At 51.2% G+C, this 21,130-nt stretch overlaps 1 protein-coding gene across 9 annotated transcripts in view; it reads right to left on the minus strand.

The window, feature by feature from the left end:
- Positions 1-840: 840 nt before the first annotated feature.
- The window catches only part of AGAP1 (ArfGAP with GTPase domain, ankyrin repeat and PH domain 1), a 555,073-nt gene continuing 534,783 nt past the window's right edge, over positions 841-21,130 (minus strand). For all 9 annotated transcript variants that reach the window (XM_060151780.1, XM_060151784.1, XM_060151782.1 and 6 more), the window contains 2 exons: positions 4,636-4,891; positions 841-2,189 (listed from right to left, as the gene is read on the minus strand). In XM_060151780.1, coding sequence (XP_060007763.1) covers positions 1,986-2,189; positions 4,636-4,891 — 460 coding nt within the window. In that variant the 3' untranslated portion in view covers positions 841-1,985. The remainder of the gene's footprint in view (positions 2,190-4,635; positions 4,892-21,130) is intronic.

Here is a 21,130-nt window from a genome sequence, read left to right on the forward strand (position 1 = left end):
AGAGACTGTGTAAAGCTTTATCTTTTCCCCACCTACTTTAATTTTTTTTTAAAAAGTGAAAGAAGAGGAAACACTCTTACAAAATAGAAGGTTTAATGTATGAGAGCAAGGAACTTCCCCGGAGGCGGCAGGGTGAACGTGGCCCTGTGTTTCTGTGCTACCTCAGTCCCATGCCGTCCTTCAAGGTGACGCCCTCTCCCCCCTCAGACTGCCAAAGGGCTCAAGGCACAGTTGCCCCCTTTTCTTTTTCGCCTAAGGTGTCACGATCTGGTTGACTATGTTTGGCCACCACGTTGAAGGTGGCCGAAGTCTGAAGCAGCCAGAAACCGTGACGACGGCAAATCGGGTGATGTACTAAAATGATGGGCCTGGCCACCAGGCAAAAAAAAAAAAAAAAAGTCTCAGGGCGTTTCATGAGTCAGTCTGTGCTCCCAAATTGGCAGCGGTGGTCAGGATGGACCTCTGCAAAGCGCCCGGGTCTGGGATTTGGAAAGTCACCCCCCCGCGTTGCCACAGCCTGTTCCTCTGGGTGGGCAAAAGTAGGGTCAGATCTAAATCGTGCTTTCCAGTAACAAGGAACGACATGCCTCTTTCCCCCTCTAATATGCTTTTATCCCCCCCTTTCTTGATTTTAATAAGCAAATTGTACCACCATCTTACTCTGATATGCTCCTTTTTAGAAGCTGTATATCACATTAATGGAAGTGTTTACTGCTGGGAATATTTCCCGTGTACAATGATCTGTAACCCTCTTATCTCAACTAGTTGCATATTATTAGTTCACATCCAGTTCAATTTATAAATTAACAGAGGTGCCATTTGTCTGTATAGAAATCAATGCATATTTATGAACTTCTTTTATTCAAATAGATTTTCAACACATCTCATCTAAAGACAGAATACAGAAGCCTGTGTGACTTGGGCAACGTGGCCCCCGAGTGACTGAGACCCAAGACACCCACCTCGGCAAAAGGACACAGACTACCTCTCAGGTTTGGGCAAAAAAACAGCCTTTTACGCATTTACTTAGTTCACTAAATGTGCTCAAAATGCTGTCGTTAGCTGAATTCGTGATTTCCTTTTGAACTTCCAAGTCACCCTTATTTATCTTTTCCGTTTTGTTTTTGCGCCAAGGAGACTGCAGTCAAATAACACTCGGCAACTGGTTTCCTCTCTTTGGACTGAAAAATTAAACAGATACTAAATTATGACAGTGAATTTAGAAAGGAGGGCTCCAAGGGCTTGAAAGAACATGTCTGGGATAATACGATGCTTCTAAGAGCATCGCAGTCACATCGCGGCAATCGCCAGAGCGTGCTGTGTAACTACCTCCTCGGCTAATACGCACGCTTCCTTCTCGGTGATGACTAATCATGTTCTATTAAACAGCGGTAATGCTGGAAGAACTCAGCTGTACGAGTGTAATGAAGCCGGTACTCTCCCTGGACAGATTAGCTACAACTGATTTGACACATACCATCATAGGGGCTTCAAACCTGACAAACTCTTCTTGCTTCTGATTTATGCCGTCAAGCTCCTCGGAGAAGAGATGAAACCCAAGCGTTCCGTCTGGTAGAGGTGAAATGTACTGATGTGCTGAACCGCCAGTTAAGGAGTGTTGCCCCTTCTCCTGGCTGCGCGCCTCCCCTCCCCCATGTCCCGTCCCTTGTGCCACGCTCTGTCTCCCGGCCACCGGAGGGACCGGGGTCCGGCACCGTGTGCTACCATCAACGAACCCAGGCCCGCCGGTCGCTCCTGTGTGTTGATCGGGGGAATTTATGCAAAGGAATCAATGCTGCAGCCTCCGGGCCTCCTCTTCGCCCCTTGAGGACCATCCGGGTTTTGTGATTTCACTTGGCGTGAGGGGGGTGGGGTGGAGGCGTGGGGGGTTGGCTGGGGACCACCAGGAGGAGTGAGGGGACGCGACGGGACTCACGTGGCGTGATCCCTGAGGGCGCGCGGGAGGCTGCGGGCACCGCCGGTCCTCAGATGATGGTGGGCACCCTCCCGCCGCTGTTGTTCCGGTTATTGTTCTTCCTGGACAGGTTGGGGGTGGCCATGAGCACGAAGCGCTCGTCGGGGCAGCCGTACTGCAGCAGGACGTCGGTGCACTCCTGGCTGGAGGCCTGCCGCGCGTAGGCCAGCGCCGTGTTCCCGTGCGCGTCGCGGGCCATCACGTCCACCCCGTACTGCAAAGGTAACAGAACCGCATTAGGGTCACGGGAGGGAGGGGACAGGGCGCCTTGTTCAACCCCGCAGGCAGCTGGGGCAGATGCGGACCCCGGGACGCGCTACCGGGAACCCGTGGGGGAGACCAGCGTCCAGTGTCCCTGCCCCCGTCCCCGCTACCCCCGCCAGGTGTATTCTTTTCAGAAAAGAGTGTGCTTTTTGCATCGAAAAGCCCCTCCCCTGTGCAACAGAAACGGACCAAGGATAACTCTAGTTTTGCTATTTCTATTTTGACTTTCCAATTATAAACACAAAAAACGATCACTCTTTTGATCTCAGAGGCGATTCATTTTCATTGAAGGAAATACATAGGTAATACGTAAGAGCATAAGAAGAAAAAATCACGTATAATCTCGCTATTCAGAGATAATCTTGGTTAATCTTTCAGCGGATTTCCTTCTAATGGTTCTTCTTTGAATCTAAATGCATATATGAATAACTGAGATAAAACTTGCACAAATAATTTTTATCTTTTTGTTTACTGAACTTGGTGCTCTGATCATTTTCTCAGATCATCAAAAGTTATTCAAAAGCATGACATATAACAGCCATATAATATTCCTCCGTATGAACATAACTCAGTTACTCTGTCCTCGGTAGCTACACATTGTGTTTTTTTCTTTTTAATTATTTTAAAAAATTTATTTATTTTTATTTTGGCTGTGCCGGGTCTTCGTTGTGGCATGCAGGATCTTTTTTTTTTTTTTGGTTGTGGCATGAATGTGGGGATTGAATCCTGACCAGGGATTGAACCCAGGCCCCCTGCATTGGGAGCACGGAGTCTCACCCACGGGACCGCCAGGAAGTCCCTACACATAGTGTTTTAAAGTTGTCATTGGTCTAAATAGTGCTGTGATGTACAGCCTCATACTGAACCTTTCTCAGGATCTCTGATTGTCAGAGTGATGACTAGAAGGGGTAACACGAGGTTAAATTACACAAATAGTTTTAAGCTTCTGGATCTTGAGAAAGGGTGGACTGATGTCCACTTCCACCACCACGGATGGGAGTCTCATCTCTCGTCTTCAGGAAGCATTAGCATTAAGGGAACTCTTGGCCAATTTGAGGGGGAAAGATGGCATGCAATCTGTTAATGGAACTGTGTTCCCCCAAACTTTATATGCTGAACTGTATTTGGACATAGGGCCTTTAAAGAGGTGATTAAGGTTAACTGAGGTCATATGGGTGGGGCCCTAATCGAATATGACCTGTGTCCTTATAAGAAGAGAAAAAGACAGCAGGGATGCATGTGCACACAGAGGAAAGGCCCTGTGAGGACACAGAGAGAAGTCTGCAAGCCAAGGAGAGAGGCCTCAGGGAAAAAAGGCCCTGCCCTCACCTTGACCTTGGACTTGGACTTCTGGCCTCCAGAACTGTGAGAAAATAAATTTCTGTTGTTTAACCCCCTGAGTCTGTAGTGTTTTGTCTGGGCAGCCCCAGCAGACTCATATGCAACTGCTAACATGAAGCTGAACACTGAGTGTTTCTGATATCTGTGTATCTAGTTCTCCCATCACAGCCATCCCAAGAGTCAGGTAAAAATATGTAGAAACTGGCATCATTCTCAGCTGTGCTGGACAGACCCATCGCCTGCCCCTGGGGTTGGGAGCAGAAGAGCCCCCAGCAGGTGACCCACCTCTGGACAGTGTCCCACTACTGGTGAGCACACACCCCTCCTCCCTACCCAGGACCCTCTCAACGGGCAGCTTTCCGCCACCCTTCGAATGGGGACCTGCTGTGGCCAAGGACCCCAAAGGCATGCAGGCAGCGGCCAGGCAGGGGGTGTGGGCTTCTCCGAAGCAGCTCCTGGTGGCACAGTCATTTTCTCCCTTTCTTCTCCCCGTTCAAGCTGCATGGCAAATGCTTCAATAGAGATTAAAAAGATAACTCTCCCCAGCGGAAATTAATCGGAAGAGTCCAGAAGAAGCCCTTTGACAAACTCCGACCACATCAAGGCTCAAAGTCTAGGGTCCAGCATTTTTGTGTTATGTGAACGAAAAATCCAAAGGTGTGGTAACGGGAAAACCACATAAACCGTTCAGTTTATATCCTCTCTCTCCACCCCTTCCCCACAAAACGATGATGGGAGTCTTTTGTAAAAGCAACAAGAGGAACATCACCAACTACACTTGACCCAAGGCGGGGGTCATCCCAAAGATGAAGCCGGCAGAAACGCTAGGAAATGCCGTGCAAAGTGGACCACTGTGCCCGCGTAAGGAGACTTCGGTCCTCCCTTTTAAACTGGTGCTCTGTGTGTGCCCTCAGACAGGTGGGCTGAAAGGGAGCCCCCCCACCCCAAAGCCTAAATTCCCTATTACTAATGCTTCCCACTTCCAGGCGGGCAACGATAGCCTTCTCCCAGAATGATGCCCGCGGAGCAGTGCCGAGGGCACGTGGGCGACCTACCCAGATGAGAAGCTGGGCCAGGACCACATTGCCCTTCCGGCAGGCCAGGTGCAGCGCCGTGCGGCCGTCCCCCTCCCCGCAGGTCTCGTTCACTTCGTCCCGGGAGCCGTGCGCCAGCAGCAAGATGACCGTCCGCAGGTCCTCGTCGGCGGTGGCCCGCAGCAGGTGCTGGCCCGGGGACAGCTCCGTGCACGCCAGCGGGGCCAGGAAGAGCTTCTGCTCGTACTTGGCCCGGATCCACCGCTCCTTCTCTTCCCTGCAAGAGTCACCAGACAGGCGAGGTCACGACCGCGAGGCAGAACCGAGGCTGCACCCCTCTGCCCAGCCACCACCGTGTGTGTGCTGTGTGGTCCGGAGGCGTCCAGGGGGCGGTGACAAGTGTCTTCACCCGGCACCAGGAAGCCCCCTCGGGGGAAAGGCTTCCCTACAGTGTACAAAGTGGGTCCCCACCAGGAGCACCACCTGGGCACCTGTTAGAGATGCAGGTTCTCAGGCCCCGTCCCAGCCCCCAGAATCAGAACCCCTGGGATGTGTTTTAACCAGCCCTGCAGGGGATTCTGACGTCCTAAGGTGTGAGAACCAGGGATCGGCCTTGAGCTCTCATGTGATTTCTTTTTTTTTTTTTTTTTTTTTTGCGGTACGCAGGCCTCTCACTGCTGTGGCCTCTCCCGTCGCGGAGCACAGGCTCCGGACGCGCAGGCTCCGCGGCACGTGGGCTCTTCCCGGGCCGGGGCGCGAACCCGCGTCCCCTGCATCGGCAGGCGGACTCCCAGCCGCTGCGCCACCGGGGAAGCCCTCTCATGTGATTTCTTCTGCTTTTTGTGGCCCCAGAAGAATCCCCCCGCTGCCCGGGGCCCCGCCCAACGCAGGACGGGTGCCACAGGCTCGGAGGCCCCATCCACTTTAAGCGGCCACAGTCAGAGCCAGGATTACAGACCACTTGGCTGGAGTCCAGGAGGCAGGGTGGCCGGTGGGCTCTCCCACCTGGTGTGACCTCGAGGGCTTAGTTCTCAACCTCATCGGCCGGGGAGGGGGTGTGTGTGAGCTCGGGGGTCTTACAGACACTCCCGTGGAAGAAAATGCTGCTACAGACGACACATGAAAAGGCAGCGAATCCAACGGGGAAAAGAGATGCAAGCGAAGCTCGTGACCCTGCGCGGCTTTCTTGGCTCTCGGGACACCTGGGGGAGCCTCGGGGAGGGCGTCAACGACTCCTTCAAGACGAAGAGCAGCCGGGGGGGTTTTCCAGGGAAAGTGGGCTGAGGCCCAGCCTAGGAGGCCAGGCAGGGGGCCCCCTGAGGCCAGAGCTGAGTCAGGGTGCAGAGGGCAGGAGGACACGGGGAGGGAAGGTGTGAGGCACGACGGGCATGGCAGCTGGTGCCCCTCCCCCAGGAGCATAACCCCAGCGGGGTGGGAGTGATAACAGGCCCACTCTCTGGGGCCCGAAGAGGACAGGATGTTGCCTGAGACATCTGGAAGGAGGGCTGGGGAAGGGAGGAGGGGGCAGGATGGGAAGAGAGGAGCTGAAGAAGGAGAGAAGAAACCAACAGCAAGGTGTGTTTATATTGACCGGAAGGAGAAGACCCCGGGCCGTCTACTCGTGCACTTGGGCCGCTAAGGGTGGATTTGGGTGTTGCCTCTTCTAATACAGGTGAAGACCACTGAAAACAACTCAGTAATCCTCAAGACTGCAGCACTGCTGGGGGAAAAAAACTGGGGGGAAATGCACAAGACAGAAGTGAGATTTCACAAGTAGCTCTTGAAATGAGAGAGTCTGGGAACAGAATGGGGCCGGGGTTGGGAGCGGGGGTTGGGGGAGTGGGGTGGGGGACCTTAGGCCGGACAGATGCTTTTTTCTTTTCTTTGATGTGGACAATTTTTTAAGTCTTTATTGAATTCGTTACAATATTGCTTCTGTTTTATGGCTGCGAGGCATGTGGGATCCTAGCTCCGTGACCAGGGATTGAACCTGCACCCCCTGCCGTGGAAGGCAAAGTCTTAACCACTGGACCGCCAGGGAAGTCCCCGGACGGATGCTCTTTGATGAGGCTGATGAAAGAAGCAACAGAAGCCCTAGAGATAAGAAGTGACTGTAATTACCCACAGAGACGTACATATACACGGATCCACAATTGCCCTGTCCTAAAACTCAGCATTTTCTCCGGGGGAGTCAGGAGGGTACATAGCTACAAACCACACAGGGGCATCACCTGGGGCCTCACGCTGGACTGGAGAAAGAAAACTCGTTACCCGTGACATTTTTCCTTTCCAAGTACAGAATAAAGGCCCTGTTTACACCTTTTACCCGTGTTGACATTGCTCCTAGTGATGTAGTGTCGGGTTAGCCCTAATCTGTTTCTAAATACTTAGGCAAACATTTTCTTCCAGGAGTAAATCTGGATTAGTTTTGCTTCGCTTCCTGGTCCCTACGAGGGACCCCCGAGCGACCCCCCGACCCTTTTCATTAGGCCATTTCTAGGACGAGCACGTGGCCGCAGCTGAGAGCTCACACCAGCACCCGGAGGCCGGCTGCACACCCTCCCTCCCTTGGGCCAAAATACAAGCACAAAAGCACGGCGACACCTTGGAAATACCGGAAGAGGTGAAAGGCGAAAAAACCCCAGGCCGGGCCGTGCTTTTCGTGTTACTTAAAAACCTTATTTCAAATGTATTAAACATATGTTGATGCATTTCATAAATCGCCGAAGAGCAAAACGCGAATTAAATGAAAAGGGACAGTAGTGGGCGAGATACAGCCAGATTTTCAAGTTCCAATCTGCTAATTCTCATTTCTTGGTAGGCATTAAAATCAGACCTCTTTTCCTCTGCTCCGGTTGATTTTAATACTCATTGCCAAGTCATTCAGGGACAAACCAGAGGATGGAACATGGCAGCTATAGTCCTAACTGCAATTATTCCATTTTCTTTTTAATATTGGAAGACCCCAGCCAAAGAACGAGGTCAGACCCCCCAGCTTCTAGCTCCTCTGCCGTGGTCCGTGTGGTCTCTTGGGGAACGCCCCACCCCAAGCTCACCTGAATTCACTGAACTCGACACGTGTCTGAATGATGAGTGCATTTAAGCTGTTCTTTGCTTTTAAAAATCAGTGTCGTTCGCAATACGTAATAAAGGCAGGTCCAGGTTTCGTGGGGCTGAAAACACGTACCATTTGGGGAGCCTTCTGTAAGAGGAAGACTCTGAGATTATGTATGTGAAACGAGGAACAGGGAGGAGGGCCTGGGGCTTGGGCTTCCTTAGCCTGGAGCGGGGTGATGATCATTTGTAAGGGTTTCAGAACCTCCAACAACTCAAATACAGAAAACAGGCTTGATACTGGGAACCGTCCCCAAGTGATGCTGCCAGGAGACAAAAGCAGCGAAAGCCTCTAGGCAGCCTTCTCGCTGGGGTCCACCTTTCCCAGCCCCACGTCCACACGGCCCCTCACCTCCACCAAGGGCATCCCCAGATCCGTTCAATGCATGGTTTTTATTATCTGACAGGACCACGGCTCTTCACCAAAACTTCTTGTGTTATTTAAAAGTAAGCATTTGATGCCGGCTTCTGGGTCCTGCAGGACGGTGATGTTTCAGTGTTTGTTTGTTTTTTTTCAGACACCAGGAGGCCGGAGAGCAAAGGAAGGCAGACCACTGGGCCTTGAGTCTGTGTCAGGCGTGCTGCCTCTCCACAGCTGAAATCCAACTGAAGGAACAGGGGATTCAGGAACGTTTCCGTTTTGTGGGAGCTAATTCGGCAACCCCCATGCGTGCATCAGCACTTAATATTAGTTACAGCCTATGTCCTGTGGTCACTGTCCACGCTGACAAACCGGGAGGAAAGCTTAATTCTGCATGCTCCCTGCAGTGGCCAGAGGGAGGGAAAAGAGAGTCCACACTGAGCTAAAAGGCTGCGGGTTTCGGCCTTGGAGAGGCTGGCGTTCATGTGCTTGCTTTGTTCTTCTTTGTGGTGCAGATCTTTGCAACTTCAGTCACTTCCTGGGCCCTCGTTTCCTCATCTGTAAAACGGGCACAGTGACGTCTACAGCAGGCAAGGTGGTTTTGGAATTTGAAGTCACGTGTTCGGATGAAGTGCTGGCCGTACACAGTGGTTCCCCGACACATGGCAGCCGTGGCTGTCGTGATGCTTGAAGAGAATAACCTCTCTCAAGATTCGCACTGCTGTCGTGCACACAAGTGCTCCCCGTGGGGGCGTCGCGGGTGATGAGGCGGCGTTGGGGGCAGGGGGGTCGGGCCTGACACTCCCGCTGGGTGGGCGAGGGGACCCCGGCCAGAGGCCTTGACAAACCCACGGGTGTCCTGTGGGGCTCCCCCTCCAGGGTGCAGAAGGACCTGAGACACTGGGGTGAGGAGTGCTCAGCAAATTCAAACGACCCCATAGCTGTCAGGACCTCTGGGGCCAAGTCTGGTTGGCCTCTGCCCGTGGCCTTGAGGCATCTAAGGCCTTCCTGGATGTTATGGACTGAACTGTGTCCACCCCCCCCCCCGATTCGTGGACTGAAGCCCTACCCCACCCAACGTGACTGTATTTGAAGACAGAGCATTTAGGAAGTAATCGAGGGGGACTGAGGTCACGGTCCTGGTCCGTATAAGAAGGGGAAGAGACAGCTGGGGGGTCTTTCTCCCCGTGCACAGAGGAGAGGACACAGCCGGTAGGTGGGTCTGCAGGCCAGGAAGAGGCCTCAACAGAAACCAACCCTGCCGACACCCTGACCTTGGATTTCCAGCCTCCGGAGCTGTGAGAAAATGAACTTGTATTGTTTAACCCCTCCGCCTCCTCTACCCCCGTCTATGGTATTTTGTTATGGCAGCTGGTCTGACTAATACACTGGACAGCCACATGGTCCATTGTTTCCACTTGGCTTCTGTGCCAACAGTCACCATGGGAAAGACAGATACTCTGACGATGATTCCTTTTCTGCGAGAATATTCTGTCTAAAACCATTCGCCCCAAGAAACCACGATGCCAAAGCACAGATACCCTAATGGTGACTCTGACGTCCCAATCTTGCTTCTGGGATTCCCGGCTTGTCTCGGCCCAGCCTTTCGTTTTCCCCAAGGAAGGCCAGTTCAAGAGCAGTGTAGCTGGCAGTACATCACCTCACCTCATTCCAGTCCCCTGGAGGCTCACTGCTCACAGCCTCCGTTAGCTAATGAGCTAAAAAATGAATTATTGGCACGGCTGGCCATCAGCAGAGAGGAGGAGGCCCCGCTCCTCATTTGAGCCCTGCGGTGACACACCTTCAAATAAATCAGCTGCACGGGACCAGGGAAAATGAGAGAACGGGCCACTCATCACAAGACACCAACCCAATCCCCCCAAAGAGAAAGACAAGATACAATCGAAGGCACAGGAGTGACTATTTTCTCTCCTTCTTGCCTAAGATGCAGCCCTTTCCAGGTAGCCTTCCATGCTCTCTGGGCCCAGGAAACTGCCTCGTGTGTGAGCCTGGGGCCCAGGTCTCGGAAGCCGTGACTCCAGGGTCCTGTGGGGTCTGCCGGGCTCAGCTGGTCTGCTAGGCCTGCAGCCTGACAGATGAGGCTTTGCCGCACTTGACCTTGAAGGGTGTTGACTCGGCCAAGGCTCCACCAAAGGTGATCCCGGGGGCGCACCTCACCTGCAACCCGCAGATTTAGTGCCTGCCGAATGGAATCAACTACCAGCACCAGTAAATCCCGCGAGGCCCCACTGAGGAGGGGCCGTCTCCAAGCCGCAGGAGCGCTTACTGTGACGGTGCTGCTGGTGACGGTGACGATGGTGACAACGGTGACCGGCTTTGTTGACGATTCCTGACCCTAGAACACCCGCCGTGTTCTTACGAGTGACCTACATGTCGAATGCTGAACACCATGCATGTGTGACGGCAGAATTGTGGCCATATTTTGGGAAATCATGACATAAAGGAAAGGCTTCAGGAGAAGAGATGGGTCATTTTTGTGGCAAGCTTCAGAAGATGGGGAAAAGGGTGGAGTCTGGAATTGACAGACACGGCTTTTCCTTTTTGTTTTTTTTTTTTTGCGGTACGCGGGCCTCTCACTGTTGTGGCCTCTCCCGTTGCGGAGCACAGGCTCCGGATGCACAGGCTCAGCGGCCATGGCTCACGGGCCCAGCCGCTCTGCGGCATGTGGGATCTTCCCGGACCAGGGCACGAACCTGCGTCCCCTGCATCGGCAGGCAGACTCTCAACCACTGCGCCACCAGGGAAGCCCAAGTTACCTGTTTTATATATAGTACTGTGTATATGTTAATCTTTGTTTGCAGTTTTATAGTAAACTTTAAGCCTTTCTCATCCTTCCTTGACCTTTATTTACCAAGCAATGGGCATGCAGTGATCAACCATGGACAGGTCACTGTTAAAATAGCTGGACTCTGTTACACACACTAGGAAAATCCCCAAGAGCATCAGAGCTAGTGTTTATTAAGTACTTCTGATGTGTTAGCCGCTGGGCTAATTATCTGGTTTCATTCTGACAACACCTGGTGGGGTAGGTCCTGCTATCATTCCCCCACAGTTTAGAAGGTGAAGATGGTCTTGCTGGGTCCCCGACCTGTGACGGCCCAAGCGGCTGTCCCCGGTGGTCACTGCCTGAGCTCTTCCTCCGGGCTCTGCCACCTCCCAAATAAGGAAACTTGATCCCATCTGGAAGGGCATCGCCTGCGTTGTGGGATTCCAGCCGAGTCCCCAGCACTCCGCCCGCCCGTTCTCTTCAATCACCTCACCACGTGGTGATGGGTCAAGTGTGAGTCGCTTTGGAGAATCTAGAGCTGTACCACCCCGGGGGCAGCATGAGCCACGCACAGGTGTTTAAATTAATCCAGATGAAACAGCAAGTCCCGCTCCTCTAGACGCGCCACACGGGTCAAGTGCTCAGTGGCGCCAGGGCTGGCGGCTGCTGTCTCGGGCAGTGCAGACGATCTAGAGCATCTCTATGACTGGATCTAGAGCTTCTCCATCCTGGCAGGGATCGTGCTCATCCAGACAACCTGTCTAGATCAGCACTAGGGAGGGTTTGTCTCTCCCATTTTTTTCTTACCCAAATTATTTGGGAATAACCATAAATGCAGAATGAAGAGAAAGGAAATCACCAATGTGTGTGTGGGAGACGGAGTGGAACGGAAGCCAATGCAGATGCCAGCACTCAGGACAGCAGCTTCTCTAGGCAGCCGGGTCCCGGGGGGCGGGCACCTGTCACTGCTGGTGGCCATGACGTCACTGGAGCACCGCAAACGCGCGCTGTCAGTGAGGAGCTAAGGGCAGGGCGGGTCTCAAAGACCCTTCGGGAAAGCTGAGGCTGAGTTGGAGCCGCACGAGACCCGCGCCACGCCCCTCAGAGAAACGCCGTCTTGATGTGGTCGGGGGGCCCTCCTCTGTCCACCGGAGGGCTACAGGGATGCGGCCACACTCAGCCGCCACCAGCTGTGCTTGGCGTCTGGCAGGGAGGGCCCGGGGTAACAGGGTTAATGCGCTGGCTTCCCAGCAAAGACCATTTTAGCAAATAACCACAAAGCTTCTGATTGACGTCCAGCACCGTTTTGCGGTCCCCAGGAGCAGACACGGGAGCCGCGGCCAGACCGTTCCCTGGGTCCTCAAGGGGCCCACCGTGGAGGCAGGATGGACGATGTTTTGGGGTGACGTGCGGAATGGTCAGCCTTCCCATCTCCACAAACGAGGCTTTCTCTGGCTCGGACCCTGGGCAGGCATGGCCTTTCCCAGAAGCCCCCTCAGTGTCGAGCCGAATGTGTTCATTTTGATGGGAGACCCTCCTCCCAAATGTTTGAAGGCCAAGAACTTTCTGGGTGCTTATCAAACTGCTTCTTCCAGAAACATCTTTTTTCTTTCCCCCTCACGGGGTGGGAAAGGATTTTTCAATAGTGACTTTATTTATTTATTTGGGCGCCCCACGCGGCATGTGGGGTCTTACTTCCCTGACCAGGGATCAAACCCGCGCCCCCTGCACTGGAAGCGTGTGGAGCCTTAACCACTGGACCTCTAGGGAAGTCTCTCAACAGTAATTTTAAAGGAGATTTTGTAGCAAAGTGTACCGGAGTGGAGGAATGTCCTTTGGGGTGAGGTGGAGAAACTGGAGGAGACCTGCACGGCTTTAAATGGTGACCCAAGAGGCCAGGAAGAGGAAAGAAAGCGCTAGCTAGCAGCAAGGAATTTCCCAAGTGTCTTTCGGCCTCAAGCAAAACAGGAACTGGAAGGGGAGGCATGGTAGAGGGGGCTGGAACAATATGTTAGGAAAACAGAGGGGCTTCCTCTCTCTGCAGGGGAAGACCCCGGCCCACTGCGAGCCCCGGCACGCATGCTTTCTCCCCCGGCCGCGTTGCCAAGGGGGCCGGCCTCGGGATGGGGGAGGGCAGCCAACAAAGACTGATGGCTATTTATTCCTTAATTACCAAAAGCTTTTAAGAAACTGGCCACTGTAAATCCCACATGCAGAGAGCAGAAGGCAATGGACAAGGATTTATGCTCACGGGGCAAAGACAAAATAAATATCCTGCCTGACTTCGGATCAATATTATGAGTGTTTTTGCCAACCTGCAGGGTGCTTTATGAGCTCGGAGGAACAGAACAGGATCATTATTAATTAAATAAAGTCAACTGCATTAGGCTTATTATTTCGGCGAGTCACAGTTAAGTGTGCCAGGCGGCAGGGGTTGGGGGCGGGTGGGCAGATCGCGGCCCCGGCAGCCCAGGAGTGAGAGTCTGTGCTCAGGTGCAGGCCCCGTGCGACAGGCTCAGCCCTGCGCCGTCCCAGAAGGTGCGGGTAAGGGCACTCGTCTCCCCCCACACCTTAGTCCGAGGTCCAGGTGGAGGCCTGGGGCCCTCGTGGCTTTGTTGTCATGAGCACTGGGCATCTCCCAGCACCTGCCTGTTTGGAACCTGACCGGGCTGAGTGGGAATATATCCCAGGATACAAGCAGTGACGCAAATGCAACATCATCCCTCTAAAGGTTTGAGGCAACCTAGGAGGATTTTGCTTCGGAACCTCAAAGCCGGAATAAAGGAGACGTCAGGCTGGGTCACCGGCTCGCGCTGGCCTGGAAGTGAGCAGGCATTAGATGAATGAATGCACAAAACCCGGCTCAAGGTCCACAACCTGTTGGTTGTCTGCAATGTGCTGGTGCTTGCAGGGAAAAAGAGACCTGGGCCTTTCGGGGAGCGTGGCTGCACTCATCCTCTCCGCAACCTCGGTTTCCCCTCTGGAGAGGCTGGTTCTGAAGTTCAAGGCCCCCACGAGCATCCGCTTGGGAGGTAAATGATGGATGGAAGGTGCCCCCCTGGGACTGGGTGAGCCCTGCACAGTCGGGCCAGACATCCCCCCGCTTACCGGGTCTGTGCGACGGAATGCCTCCGCTGAGCCTTCTGTTTGGACAAATAAATCTGTACATCGCGCAGCACCCAGGGCAGCCACCCACTCATAGCTTTCAACCACCTTGTTTGGGACCAGCTCAACCTCGGGCCACTCCCAGACGAGGCAGAGATGCAGCCGAGGGGCCTCTCCAGTGGATGCTGTCCTGCTGCCACCAGCACCGTGACCCACAGAGGTGGAATCTCTGCCCCGGCAAACGGCCCAGTGAGTCTCCCTCCCCCGCTGCCCCGCTGCGAGCCACCTGCACTGCGTTCTCAGGCTCCACTCATGAGAAATTCATTCCAGAATGAAAGAACCTGCTGCATTCATTTGCTGGTCCCTGGAATCGCAGCCCCCAGAGCCCACCTGTGTCAACCCTGCAACTGTCCGCTCAGGAGGCCACCAGGTTAGAAGAGGTGGGTATGGGTCAAGGGAAGGCAGGACAGGGGTGGAGGGCTGTCTTCCGGGTGCAATGGGCAGAGCTGGGGGCAGTGCGCAGGGAGCCCAGAGGCCGGCGTAGGCGGCAGGTGGAGTGGGGAGGAAGCAGAGTGGGGACGCTGAGAGCAGTTTCGAGAAAGTCTAACTCTTAAGTGAATCATTTTCAGAAGCGGGTTATGCCAGTAGAAAAAGGCAGAACATCAGATTGTTCCAGAAGCAGCTGAAATATTTTCAACATTTTTTTCAATTTTTAAAATTTTCAATGTTTTTTATTTTCAATATTTTTATTGAAAATATTTTTTAAGTTTTCACTATTTCCCCCTATCTTCTCATCTATCGTAAAATAAGACAACAAGACATAGGAAGTTAAGGGGAAACATGGCCGTGGCACTCCTCCCTCCACTCACAGACTCTCTTCTTGTCTCTGTGCTTCCTCCTTGCCATTTCCACTCACAGACACAGCTCATCTCGTTGGAATTTTAGCACAGGCGCCTTTATTGTTATGTGCAAAGCTGGTCTGATAAACTAAGTTTGTGAGTCAGTTTGCAAATTGAGTGTGTGTTTTTACACAGTAACCCTAGCTCAGCTGTGGGAGCCACACACACACTGGATGCTTCTGTAGGTCAACACTAGAAAAAAGGCGGACAACTGTTTGAAAGCATAAATCCCGATAAATCTGTGCCAAGTGAGAGGGAGCCTGAGGCAGTCAGGTGAGGCGGTCCTAGATTCTGCGTTATGTGGCATGAAACGGGACGCACCTCGGCGGCCCTCGCGGCAGCCCTGTTGGTAGGACCCCCATCACAGCGAATTAAGTTCACCATAACAGTGGCTGATGGGATCGGCTTTGGAACATATCACATCATAAACAGATAAGGGAAGAGAAATGGCCCTTTTCCTCCACTCGGAATACTGTAAAATGGATAGAAGCCTTTGCTGGGTGTGCACCAGCGCCCTTTAAACACCAGGGAGCAAGAACTCCACGGCTCTTCTTAAAAGAAAAATCGAGCGACAGGATGGAGTGGGGCAGAGGGCCAAGCATGACCCGGTGGCTGCTGGCTAAGTGGCCATTAAACACACAGAGAGAGAGAGAGACAGAGAGAGAGACAGAGAGAGAGAGACAGAGAGAGAGAGGGAGAGAGAAAGGCTGTAGGTCATGGAGTGGTGACACATTTGGAAAGCAATGGAGAGTTTTGAGTAGGTTTCTAGTAAAAACTGCCAAGTGGCTTTAAGAACCACAGTCTTTGGTAATATTATTATTTTTTAAGACAAAAGATGATTGATTTTAAACAATAAAGAATCATCTTAATGTAGATTTCCTTTTAATTATTTTCTGGGGGTGGGTGCACAGAGGGGATTGGAAGAATCACATGGTTCCTCAATGGCGAAACAAACAAAACAACAACAACAACAACAAAACGGATTTTAAAAGAGGAAAAGCATTCCAGAGGGTCTGCAAATGGATAAGGGCATTTAAAACAAATTTGCATGTTATCTTTTTTCAAAATACGAAAACACAGAAACATGCTGAAAGACACTAATATGATTGGGGTCAGCTGGACTGACACATTCCTTACAGTGGGGATGACTTGCCAGCAGCCACTCACACGGGCCAAGATGAATTCCATTCCAATGTAATGACAACTGAAAATTTATTAGAGACCCTCTTAGAGAAAACCCAACAAATGAAGAATGCTAGTTTTTCATTCTCAACTAATCTTAAATGTTAAAAATATTAGACCCACATCGACACATCCACTAGGTAGTGTTTTTTTCTAGATTTGGTTGTGAAGGGGTGGGGCTGATCCCAAGAATGTTTCATCAGGAGTGTGTTCGTGAATTCTCTGCAGTAAGGAAAGCATTTACTATGAAAGAAGCTAAAGATAAATCTTTTCCTTAAAATCACCAAACTTCTATCTAATGGGATCGGAAGGCAGAAACTGGTCAGATGTTTTATTTTCCACAATCGACACAGAGTTTAACTTGCCCAATGGCATTGTCTTTGATATTAAGACATTAAAACATTAATGGCGACACTCGAGTCTATCTGCTCAGCTTTTTCCTGGAGAGGGAATCTTAGCACAGTGGCATGAAGAAGACCTCGGGGCTCACCAGCCCGATGCCAGCTTCATCTGGGCGGGCGCAAGCTCTGCAGCTGCACCCTGAGCTCACAAGGGGCCTGTGCTTGGTGTAATGGCCTAAGGGTGCTGTCGTGAAATTCCTGCTAATGACTGGACAAGGGCTGCACAGTTTCATTCTCTACTGAGCCCCATACCTTCTCTAGCTGGCCCAGGACAGGCCAGTCGCTTTCAAGTATCAGTTGGTGGCAAAGCTGTCGCCAATCCACTGTAGTGAGCTTTCCATAAAGCTAGATTTTTAAATTTTTAAGGCAGGCCTTTTTCTGATGCTACATTCTTTCTGCTTTTCTGGATGCTAACATGTCCTTTCACGAAATCATGGTGATAGTAAACGATTTATTTAATTTCCTAACTTGGCAACGTTAAGAACCAGCTACTACCACATCTACCCCCTAAATATATTTTACAACCTGACGTAACTGGGAAGCTCCATCAGCCCAGTCCCTTTCTGCGGATGGTTTTGTCCAAGGCGGGACCGCTCGCTGGGGCAGCCAGGAGACCAGGGCAAGTCTCTGCTCTCAAACCCATGCTCTGGGCTTTCCAATCTGTCCCTGTGCATGAGGATGTTTGAGAGACTTTAAAAAGGCTTTTAGAAAAAAAACATCTCATCGAGACAGCCAACACTCCATTTTTAATGTGTCAAAAATCCAGACCCTGGGAAAACAGTATGGAGGTGCCTCAAGAAACTAAACAGAATTACTGCAGGGCCCAGCAATTCCAATTCTGGGTTTATAGCCAGAAGAACTGAAAGGGGTACTTGTACACCTGTGTTCACGGCATTCCTCACAATGGCCAAGAGGTGCAACTCAAAGGTTCATCGACAGATGAACAAAATGTAGTCTAGCTATGCAGTGGAACATTAGTCAGCCTTAAAAATGAAGGGAATGCTGATATTGGCTGCAACATTTGTGGACCTTGAGGACATGATGCTAAGTGAAATAAGTCAGTTGCACGCAAAAAATATTGTATGATTCCTCTTACATGAGGTCTCGAGAGTAGTCAAATTCATAGCGGCAGAAGGTAGAAGGGTGGCTTTCAAGGACTCGGGGAGAGGGGATGGGAGTTACTGTTTAATTGGGACAGAGTTTCAGTTCGGGAAGATGAAAAAGTTTTGGAGAGAATGGTGGACGGCTGCATGACAATGTGAATGCACTTCCTGCCACTGGACTGTACACTTAACATTGACTAAAACGGTCAATTTGATGTTACATGTATTTACCACAATTAAAGATAAAGTCCAGAACCTGAATGCTCTCTTGTTCCCTCATACAGATACCACTGTGTGAGTCTCTGACATTTCATGCCTGCCTTTTGACGGCTCATATACTATTATACTCCAGGACCTCAAAAATAATATAACATTATTATTGCTAACATGTGGTCTATGTTCGGTTTCCCCCAAATGATGCCCAAATGTCCTCTAGAGTTGAATTTTCCTTCCAATTCAGAAGTCAGTCAATGAGGATGCGATGCACCTGGTCACCCCACTTCTTTCATCTCCTCTAACCTAACAAACAGTTCCCTCCCCTTTTTGGTCTTTCATTATATTGACTGTTTCAAGGACTCCAAAAGCTAGTTCTACGGTAGAAGGTCCCGCACCCTGTTTTGTCTGATTTGATTCAGGTCACATATTTCTGTTGCGAACACTACACGGGTGGCACGTTCTCCTCTGTCACATCAGGAGGTACAGACTGGGGGGTGGTCTCAAGGCCAAATCTGAGCACAGGGTTAAAGCAGGGCCCCTGGCCCTGTCCTCTCTCTGGAACCTTCTTCCTCTTAAAACTAACAAGTGATCTGGGGGCGGATACCTCGAGCCGGTGAATCTCCTGTTCCTCTAAGACCTTTCCCTCTGGGGGCGGATGCCTCGAGCCGGTGAACCTCCTGTTCCTCTAAGACCTTCCCCCACAAGTGCTGTGGCATCACTTATGATCGCCGATCAATGATTACATTCTCAGTTACAAGACAGAGCTTTTCCGATTCTCTCATTCTTTCTGTGTATTAGTTGGCAACTTCTGTAAAGAAGAGGTCCCCCCCTGCCCCTTTCTGGAGTATCACTGTAGATTCTTAGACTTTAGAAAACTAAGTGTGTCATATAAACTATTATCAACATGATGCTTTTTGATCCTTAAATTGCTCCGGTTTGGCCAGTGGGAGGCCCTGTGTGCTGCCTGCTACTCTATCTGACATGTCTCCCTTCCTCCCTGTCGGTCTCTTGCTTCCTGGCACAGCACGATGTCCTAGGTCCATCCTACTTTCTCAGATCTGGAATAAGCCGTTTCCTTAAGGAGTCCTGATTCTTTTTTACGGAAGCCACCATTGATTTTGCTTTGTTTTTATAACTTAAAATTTGAGATAATTGTAGATCACATGTAGTTAGAAGAAATACCGAGAGATTCCATGCACCCCTTACCTAGTGTCCCCCAATGGTAGCATCTTGAAAAACTACAGCACAATATAACAGTCAAGTTATCTTGCTATCGATACAATCCAGCCATCGTGTTCAGATTTCCCATTTTACTTGCAGTTGTTCAAATTTGTGTGTATGGATTTAGTTCTATGCAATCTCATTACAGGTTAAGTTTCTGTATCTTCCTCCACGGTCAAGATTAGGTAGCATCTTGAAAAACTACAGCACAACATAACAGTCAAGAGATCTTGCTATCGATACAATCCAGCCATCGTGTTCAGATTTCCCATTTTACTTGCGGTTTGTATTCGTGTGTATGGATTTAGTTCTACGCAATCTCATTAAAGGTAAGTTTCCGTATCTACCTCCACAGTCAAGATAAGGAGCATCTCCCTTACAAGGGTCCCTCTGGTTGCCCTTTTATAACCACAACCACCTCCCTCCTGCCCATTCTCTGCATCTCTAACCCCCTGGCAACCACTCGTCTGTTCTGTTTCTATAATTTTGCCGTTTCGAGAATGTTTTGTAAATGGAATCATGTGGCCTGTAGTCTTTGGGGATGGGCTTCATTCACTCAGTGTAATTCTCTGATGACCCACCCAAGCTGCTGTGTGTATCACTGCTCACTCCTTTGCACTGCTGAGTACTATTCCATGGCACGGATGTGTCTCAGCTTGCTTAACTGGATCACCCACTGAAGGACGTCTCCTATTCTGGGCTGTTACAAATAAAACTGCGTGAACATTCGTTAAAAGGTCTTTGTGTGAACGTAAGCCTTCTTTCTCTGGGATGAATGCCATGGGGTACAGCTGCTGCCGGGTCATGTGGGACTTGTGTGTTTCGTTCTAGAAGAAACTGCCCACCTGTTTTCCAGAGTAGAAGAAATCAATTTTTCAAAACAAGAATTGATAAAAAGCAATTCCTTTATGAAAAAGGCACTGTGGGGCTTCCCTGGTGGCACAGTGGTTGGGAGTCTGCCTGCCGATGCAGGGGACACGGGTTCGTGCCCCGGTCCGGGAGGATCCCACATGCCGAGGAGCGGCTGGGCCCGTGAGCCATGGCCGCTGAGCCTGCGCGTCCGGAGCCTGTTGCTCCACAACAGGAGAGGCAACAGCAGTGAGAGGCCCGGGTACCGCAAAAAAAAAAAAAAAAAAAAAAAAGGCACTGTGAGGGCCCTTATGATTTAGAGGGACGTGATATCCCCGCATCAGAACACGGTACCCTGGGGGCCCGGGGCCACTGCAGCCTCTGTCTTCATCCCCTCCGACACCCCTGGGCAGACTGAGGGGCACAGATTAGCTTCAGGAATTTGATGGGACAGAAAAATGAGTACAGACACGCCAATGTGTGGGGTGTGTGTGGGTAGAAAGCACGGCTGAAGAGGTGGCACGCGGGGATCAAAAAGGGGGTTCACACGTACATCGACAAACGAGGACTGAGTTTACACGGTGGTCAGTGAGAAAATGTGCAGCCCCGTCTCTGCTAGTTTCCAGTAGAAAAAAAGGGATGAAAATAACACAAGTCTGAACAACCGAGAGCACACTGCAGACACGCCTCCTGCACACCGCCGTCCCCAGTTCTTGGCTCCAACGGGGGCCTCTGGCTCGCCTGGAAAAGCCGTGTCTACATTCCCACACCTCTCTCCCGCCCCTTCCCAGTCTCTCCGGGGCACATTTGGAAATTATTTTAAAAGATAAAATGCCTCTAATCTGTTACCCATTAGAAGAAACACGTGAATATTATTTTCTAATTTGTGACTCTTGAGTGTGTCTCAAACACCAGAGAGAAGTAATTGAAATAATTATGTCTGATCCTGCATATTTCTATTATGCTCCCGAAATAAGAGGGTGGATGTGTCCTCTTTGCGTGATATGCCCGGGGGTTGAAAGTATCCCTGAGAACATCAAAGCGCTGGACAAGAAATGGCCACAAAACTGCAATTTCTACCCAGCCCGGCGGTGGCCTGAGCAGCTGGGGCCCTGGGCCAGGCAATGGCTGAGTGGAGACGTGGGGGGTAGTGGGGCTCCCCGGTAAATATGGGCTCTTCCCTGCAACCCACTTGCCCCAAACTCCCCTACCCAAGTGACTAATTTGCTGCTGGAGACCTGAATTATGAGGCATCAGCCTGATTTATAACATGAGCC

This window comes from Lagenorhynchus albirostris, chromosome 6 (genome assembly GCF_949774975.1).
Source record: "Lagenorhynchus albirostris chromosome 6, mLagAlb1.1, whole genome shotgun sequence".
Classification (NCBI taxonomy): Eukaryota; Metazoa; Chordata; class Mammalia; order Artiodactyla; family Delphinidae; genus Lagenorhynchus; species Lagenorhynchus albirostris.